Below are 8,717 nucleotides of genomic sequence, written 5' to 3'. Positions count from 1 at the left end.
ACTAGACCCTAGGCTGGACCCAAACACATGTAGGTTTCCCCACCGACCCAACACTTGTTCAACCACTCTAATACACTAAAATCCCTCGGCCGACACCCAACAGAAATTTAGCTCGAATTAGCTGATTGGTCCTGTTTCCGCCTTGAATCTCCACCAACCTTGGAACCTGGTCACTTGGTCTGACGAAGCTTTTGTGTCAAAAGCGAAACGTTGCCCAGAAATAAATCTACCGATTGTCACCAAACTTTTTCGGGAAAGTTTCAAACACATGATTTCGATAGACTTCAAGCACAAATGAAACACTAATGAAGCACTAATGGACATGGGTGACCGACCCCCTACACAAAATATCAGTGTAGTGTCGGTCAAAGCAGGTTTCAGGGAAGGTGCGTAGTTCCAAACGTGTAATTTGCCTTGGTGGTTAGTATTCTGCACTGACATTCAGGCGATATGCTGATTCGCTCACACTGAATAATTGAGCATGCACAAACCACTACAGACGTTCAACGGATTCGGAAGAATGGAGAATACTGTGCAAATGGAAGGCATCGCGTTGGACGCTCCTTCTGTTCACTTGATCCGCCCTTTGCGTTAAACATACTGGTGATTGCTTTGGGCTTGTAGAGACAGAAACCAGCCTTTAATCACCATTAGAACTGACTGATTGTACGTACGCTATTTCGTCGGATTTCTAAGTTCAAAAGATACATTTTTATGGAGCCTTTGATATGTTAGCCGGACAATCTGATAAGATCACGGGTCCCAACCCTATGAAAGGAATTTATTCGGCTGAATTCCTCTCCTCTGAAATTTGGCTGGTGTGTGTAAGTGCTAAAGAACTGTGTTTTTACTGGAATATTCTTTCCAATAGGACTGTGATGTAGCTAGATTGATACGGCGAAAGACGGCTTGCACTACTGTTGGATTGTTGCTCGGAACAACCCCATCACTATTCACGACTGGGTTAAATAAAAGCAGTTTGTAAACATAATACGTTCTTTCTAGTCTCAGAATTCCGGACGTGTGAGAGTGCACGGAGAGCTCTCCAAAAGCTTCCGCACACGAATCGGTGTCCGTCAGGGATGCCCACTCTCTGCATTCCTTTTTAACTTCGTGATTGATGAAATAATGAGATGAACGCTGGAGAGTCTCCAAAACCCTGGTGTTCAAATAACCTGTGATGCAAACCCTGTCAATCTGGAGTACGCAGACGACATCGTTCTCATCTTCGAAGAGAAGGCGCAGGTTTTTGGATGAACTGAACAGTCATCCCGTCCTCTGGTGTGCACTTTGCATCCACAAAGTGTAAGGTCACGCTCGATGACGTGCAATCACTTAAGACACCACTTGCAACCCAGGTAAAAACTACGCAAGTTGTGGAGCGTTTTACGTATCTTGGAAGTTGGATTAGTTCTTCTTGTGGTGTGACAGATGAGGTCAATGAACAAATCTGTGATGCCCGGGTCGCGTTTGCTAATTTGAGACACATATGGCGTCAGACTGGTGTATCTCTGGATCTCAATAGATGTGTGTAACAAGCTACAGTACGGGCTGTTTTGTTGTATGGCTGTGAGACTTGGCCTGTTCGACCAGCGGAACAAATACGTCGACAATCGCTGTCTTAGAACTATAGCCCGTGTGGGTTGGTGTCGGCGAATACGTAACGAGGCAGTTAGAAAGCGCGTTTCCGGTTGTGCGACGGGTACTTCCATTGAAGAACGTGTCCAGCATCAGAAGCTGCGTTGGTTGGGACATGTGTTGCGTATGCCGAACCATCGTTTGCCGAAGAGAGTGCTGTTTTCAATGCCCAATTCAGAGTGGCTTAAGCAGAGAGGTGGTCAACCCTTGACTTGGCAGAAGAGTATGAAGGAGATTACGAAACGCTTGGGTGCTGTCGGTGCCATCCATCCTCATGCCTTCTAAGATGGGGACCGCGTGATCCTCATTGTGCCTGGTTGGAGACACTACAAGATATGGCTGCGAACCGATGTCAGTTGCGTTCTTGTTGTCAGTTTCTATTCAGATTACCTGAGTGAATGTCTGGAGGTGTATGCACCTCGGAATGATTGTGTTAAGGTAGCACTAAGTCCCTCTCCCATCCACCTTTATTCTTTTCTTTAGAATAAGGCTTTCAAATAAACCATGGTTGTATGGCAGTGAAGCATTGNCATGCTGTCGATAATGATGATGATGATGATAAGGATGATTCGATAAAGGGACAGTCAGCAAATCTGTCTTACTTCGGATTCAAGGTCAAACGGTACTGTACCCAAACCATTTGACCCATTATTGACTTTCCTTCCTACACAACTTGTCTGTCTGAAGCTTCCTCGGACAACCATCAAAGGTCACTCTGACGCAATCCCCAAGAAAAACAATACATATGTACGGGAACCCGCAGCACTAATTCACTCCCACACAAACTCAAACGATCGAGAGAGAGAGAGAAGAAGCCCAAAACCATACCAAATCAGGATGGGTTCCGTCTGGACTACGCAGTGGCGTGGACGACACCTTCATGCTAAGCTGGATTTTAGAACATCACACTTCGTTCCAACCACGAGCAGCACGTGGATATGCGAACAAACGCATAAAAACAGAAGTCTGATGCTGGTTCACTCCATATAGTCAGGGCTGGAAAATACAGTCAATATTTAGCCACCAAGCTGTGTGTCAAAAACAGGGAGTCCCGGAGTATCACTTGATTTACTATTCCTAAAATGATTGTTCTGTCCTACGCTGATAAGTTTTATTGAAATGAGGAAGGCCGTTTTACAGACTAAGTGGTCATACTGTGAAACTCCATGCACCACATAAGCATCTGCCTACCGACTACAATGAACCTACCTGTGGACGCCAGTTGGGTCTCCTCATTCGCTGGTACTTCAGTGCATTGGAATACTCTGCTGCGATTCGACGAGCTGGGGCTATGAGGTCTCCATCCGCTTTGTTCACGCTAAGTGATCTACTCCATGCGTCACATAAGCATCTGCCTACCGACTACAATGAACCTACCTGTGGACGCCAGTTCGGTCTCCTCATTCGCTGGTACTTCAGTGCATTGGAATACTCTGCTGCGATTCGACGAGCTGGGGCTATGAGGTCTCCATCCGCTTTGTTCACGACCACGATATCAGCATATTCCACAATACCTCGCTTAATTCCTTGCAGTTCATCGCCCCCAGCAGGTGGAATAAGGAGTATAAATAGGTCGACCATATCAGCGACAGCAATTTCGGACTGACCGACACCTGTGATAACCAGAAACGGAACAATGAAACCGATCGATTTGCAAAATGTTTAACTGAACTCATCGACTACGCACTGCCAGCTCAATACAGCGGAAACTGGTCGAGCTGGGAGTATTGACCAGAAAAAGGAACCAGTTGGAAGCACATTCCATTTATCGAATCAAACAAGAGAACGGTTGTACTGTAACCGCCCTGTACTCATATAATTTCTCGTTATCATCGCGGAGCAGTTTTCAGCTGAAGGACCTCAGAGACACTCGAAATGTAGTTATTCAGTTGAGTAAGGAAGACCGCTGATGTTAAATAACACAAGCATAGAGGGTTACCAGGTTCACGAATCTCAAGAAGACCGTGCACGCGAGTGAGCGTACCTGTTGACCCGTACTGTGCTTTGTTGACATAACCGTCGTTCTTTGTGGGCTTAAGACAAGCATTCGACTACGAGTCAATCTTCCTTTGCTCATTGATGTAAATTTAGTTCAGTCGGACAGTACGTGAGATACTATATCGGGGAGCATGATCCATTGTCCAGTCGACTAAGGGTAATATCCTGTCTGTTATGGAGGCTTTACAAGGTTTTGGCTATGTTTTGGTTTTAATGAGTAGTTACAAAACCTGGGACTCTCTCTGTATTAACAGCAGCTATAGACCGATTCTGATTTGTATGAACGTCACTCATCCCTGGGCACCGGTACAAGCTGCTTGGTTTGGTTAAATTGAGATTCGAACCTAAGTTGGTGAGCCTGTTAATAGGTGAAAAGAAAAACTTGGGCCAAAGGACGACAGATCTAGCAACGTGGACATGAAAACAGAAATACGGGCAATCCGTGGCTATTCAAAGAATAGGAAAGGGTTTAGACGAGGACGCAACTACCTCCTCGTGTGTGTTGCTCTGGAGGAACGGTGTGAACAAATCTGATAGTTCATGTAGCCATAAATTTTGAGAGGTCGCACTGACAGGTATTGGCCAAACTTTACGAGCAGTGGTCTCTTGTGAACAGAGGTGATTTTCGAGTCACTAGTGAAGAAAACAACCGTTTGGAGGCAAGACGCGTTGGAAAAGTACACGTTGAGATCTGAATTTGAAGCGCTACGTGGGTAATGAATATGATCGAATTAGGGGGGCGTAAATTCGACAGAACTCGTGATTTACACTGAATTAATAGAGAGTTGATAGCCAGTGACCTGAACCCATGTGAACTTTCCGCAATAATATCGCCCTACATGGGTGATAGTATAACCACTATCATTACGGGAGGCAGCACCACGGTCGACTCCGTGGACCACATCAATCCCAACCGATTAAAACCGACTTTATCGAAATATGAGACTTCCAACAAGACCATAGGATCATCTAGGATCTACTGAAAGGACGGAAAGATGAAATCGGCATGCGATTGGACAGAATCAGTCAAACTCACTAGCCTGTTTTATCCATGATACCCGAAATAAGTCACTTGGATAGACGCTTGAAGCCATGACCAGAAGTCAATGAGTGTCAAAAAAGTGAAGTAAAGTGTAGTAAAGAAATATCCCAAATGAGTTTTGCCGAAACTCTGAAAACCACAAATCTATCAGCACGACCGACTTAATGAATTCGCTGGCGTTGGCATCTTACCAACGTTAAATCCGATCGATTAACAAAGCACTAAGGAAGGCGTTGATTCCCCGAAGACCACCAGGACATGGAATTTATAGAACGGGCTTCAGGAACAGTACAACACAAGAAGTTGACGATCAAACTGGACTCACCAACAGTTTCGACTAGAACCACATCGAAACCCGCCGCCTCACAAATGAGCACAGTTTCATTCGTGGACCGCGCCACGCCTCCCAGATTTCCGCCACTTGGGGATGGACGCACGTACGCATTCTCATGGCGCGATAATTCATACATCCGCGTTTTGTCCGCCAGCAAACTGCCTCCAGTAGTTACAGAAGATGGGTCAACAGCTAGAACAGCCACGCGATGGTTTTCGGTTGGAACGGGTACTGGCTCATTAGAGCCTCGTTTTCCGTATGGACCCTTTTGCGCCTGTTCAGGAAGATCAGAAACCCATGGGACCAGACCGATAAGACGAGTACCCAGCGCCTCTATGAATGTGCTCTTTCCTGCACCAGGTGGTCCTGACAAACCTGAAATCAATCCGAAAAGTGTAGGTTCCAGTTCGTGTCTCCCTTTCCGCAAGATAGTTCATAGCTTCCGATAGAATATACTGACCTTCTCTTCGGCGATCAGGGTTTTTAGATTCAATTAAAGTAATTGATTGCGCCAAACTTCGGCGGTCGCCTGCAAACAGTCTTTCCTTGAGTTCCCTGATACTGTTGGGAACACAGAAGTCATCGGAGATAGATCTGAAGAATCTGGAACCGCAAGTTGAGGTATGCGGCGGAATTCGTAGTTGGCCGTCGAAGGAGAGTTTGTCGGGCTTTTTTAAGTATCGCGAACAAGGCTTCAAAGAGTGGAGGCATGATAGGTTGAATGAACGGAACATAAATAGCCGTGCTCCAAAGACTAGATCTGAAATGTTTCATGGATACAGTGCATCAATTTGTGGTGATCGGTGATAGCAGACAATTTGAATAAACTGATTTGTACGTGACCCAAAAACTAGTGCATCTTTGAAGAGGATTCGGGAATCGTCCCCTTCATAAAATCGGCGACCACAGAGTGGTCATTCAGCATTTAAAAAATCTCGAGTGTAATCAGTAATGATTTAAACGGCCGTGGTATCTAACTGATGTCCCCACTCCAGTGCATTAGTATCGGAAAAAGACTCATTGGCAAAAACACAGACTCTTTTTGCGAACAAACGAGTGGAACAATTACAAGGGGCATCGGAAAATGTAAGGCATAGATTTGAACTTGACTCTATGCTGTCAGATCGGCGATGGGTGATTGGTAGGCGTACTGTGGTGTGCCGGAACACTCATCATCATCGGCCGTTGCTTCTGTGACACTCATCAATGATAAATTGAATTATTGTTTGGGCGCCTAATCGGAATCTGGCTTTTCTGGCGCGGATGCCCGAAGGCCTCCCTGATGCGAGTTTGGTGGAGTTTGAGGGTCTCGATCATTCTGGGATTACTTTCAAGGATCCGACCTTCCTGACAATCTCCAGACGTCGGAGATTTGTACCAAGATGAGCTTTCGTTTCTGTTCAAAGGGAATCACATTAAACCAACATTTCGGATAGTGGTCCGTGGAGGGTGCATACGATTTTGAGATCTTCTGTCCTGTTCTAGCGAGTACTGGCCTGCGAGTAGGTATTTCAACTGCCCTCAGTTATCGTTGGCGGCTTACGCTCGAGATCACAGCCAAATAACGGTTAACAGAGTAGGCAGGAAGTCTTCTACAGTTCTAGCCTGCTCTCTGTCACACTTAAGCACCTGAACTTTAGAGGGGATTCACCACACCTCTGCCTGATTAATTGACAGTTGATATACTTCAGTGCAAAATCATTGGATCACAGCTAATATTTCCTACTCCGAACACTACAGTTGGTGTCCACTATTGCTGTGCAGGGATATGTAGCCAATTTACGGTTTAAAGCTCATAGCCCTTGGGGGACAACTCTTACAAAAATTTTGCCCGACACTTGCGATACAGCTAAGTAAATTAGAGACGTTGCCAACTGCAGTTTGGCACCGAGGTGTCCATTTCAGTCGGTGTGGGAGAGGGAACGGTTATTTGAGTAGAAAACGGAAGAATGAAAAGTCTTGTGCAGGTGAAATTACCAGGATGAATGGGAAGCTAATGGCCTCAGTAACATTGACAAGGCAACCTCCAAGATACGAAATGGTTCAGTGCTTAGAGGTTCGTGGTTCGAACCCAACTTATGCCTCTCAACTTCCCCGGTGTATGCTTGGGCAACCGGGCAGTATCCTAACCCTCGTACTTCCTTCTGGTGATATGGCACCTAGGCACCGAAAGGGTGCTACTACTGAATGATTTTTTAACCTCCAAGATCAGCAATGTCTATCTAGAAGATGGAAAAAATTGCTCAGCTGCAGCATCCTTCCGGCGCCGAAATGCCATGCCACCCGAAGGTTGAACGAGGGCTCGGACACCGCCAGGTTGCCCAAGCCTAGACTGGAGAAGTCGCGTTCGAACGACGGACCTTCCGGTCAGTAAATTCGCGCTCTAACCACTTGGGCCACCTCGCCCAAGCAAGACTCATCACCTCAGTTGTTTGCCGTTCTGGTTCATTCTAACAAAATATCTGGTAGAGCAACGAATGTTATTAGACGACTCATGCGGTCAGACTTTGTGTCACAGCGTGCGAATTCAATGCGCTGCTGCAGTCTGAATACAAACGGAAAGAGTAGCTGGGCGATATGACAAGAATACGCGCAATAATTCCGTGTTACAAGACCGACTGAAATACAGTGCCAGCGTGGCTCGAGAACTGTCGGTTGAATCCATACTTTATCAGAGGTGATAAGGCTGTAGTACACAAATGGCCAAATTAAATTCACAGCCAGATATCAGTGCATATGTGTACGAACGTTCATTCTTAACTTGTAGGCATTTTTGGCAGAGATCGATGAGGTCTATTGCTAGCGCACACCATCACTTGGCTGATACGATTCACGTGACTAGTTCTAACACCGCTTTCCGAACACTATACCAAACACCTGTTTACCTACAAAGATCCGTTCAATATCAATCTCTGACAACAGCTGAGGTAATCACGGTTCGGCCACGTGACCAGTCTGCGTACGCCCAATGAGTCTTCCATTGTCAGCTCACTCAGGTCAACCAATCATGGCGTAAACAGTTTCCAACCTTTCATCCGCAGACTCCACTCTATTCTTGTTCAACTTGTATCGATCGACCGCTTTTATTTTTGTAATCCTTCGAACTGTATTGACTAGGAAAATAGATCGCCAAAACACTAATGTCCATCAGCTTATGTTCGGAATCATACAGTGACTCTGATGCACGAATCTTGGCTACATTGGTTAAAATGAACATCGTTCGAATGCCCTTCGCAGGGTAGAACATCACTGAAGATCAGTGCTAAACGAGTCAAGGAGGATGAGGGCAGCACGTCGCAGCGGACATGTTTGTCCCTGTGTGTTATGAAATTAGATTGTCGAAAGCCCGATTGGATGTACCTGCTTTCTACATGTCCGCCTAAAACTAGGCCGATTATCTAGAGCAGTTGGTCACACGTCATAAGCAATTAGGCCAAATTTCGGTCAAACGTTTCCTACGCAACAACCATGTAATCCAACCATATGACACTTCGATATCAGTTTTGCACAGATTAATATCAGGCACATCGCCCTGCGCTGTAACACAATGGATGTTCGGCCCACGGAAGAACAGATTGGAGATAGTGAAAATCTATTAGATAATGTGAGATAGGCGGGGGGTGTCAACTGTGAAGGAGACGATTGGGGATGGAACAAACAGACAGAGAAAATGCCAAGTTCAGTCGATTTTTCGTCATTTTAAAT

General features: G+C 45.7%; 1 protein-coding gene across 1 annotated transcript in view; it reads right to left on the bottom strand.

The window, feature by feature from the left end:
* The window catches only part of T265_01750 (hypothetical protein), a gene marked incomplete at both ends in the record, with an annotated part of 21,582 nt that extends 15,836 nt beyond the window's left edge, over positions 1–5,746 (bottom strand). Inside the window, 3 exons of the mRNA XM_009165840.1 lie at positions 3,016–3,251; positions 5,004–5,387; positions 5,473–5,746. Of these exons, the coding sequence (XP_009164104.1) occupies positions 3,016–3,251; positions 5,004–5,387; positions 5,473–5,746 (894 nt within the window). The remainder of the gene's footprint in view (positions 1–3,015; positions 3,252–5,003; positions 5,388–5,472) is intronic.
* Between the last annotated feature and the right edge of the window lie 2,971 nt (positions 5,747–8,717).

Source organism: Opisthorchis viverrini (assembly GCF_000715545.1).
Source record: "Opisthorchis viverrini unplaced genomic scaffold opera_v5_19, whole genome shotgun sequence".
Lineage (NCBI taxonomy): Eukaryota > Metazoa > Platyhelminthes > Trematoda > Opisthorchiida > Opisthorchiidae > Opisthorchis > Opisthorchis viverrini.
Note: the sequence above shows the minus strand (reverse complement) of the source record. Positions and strands in the feature narration are given on the sequence as shown.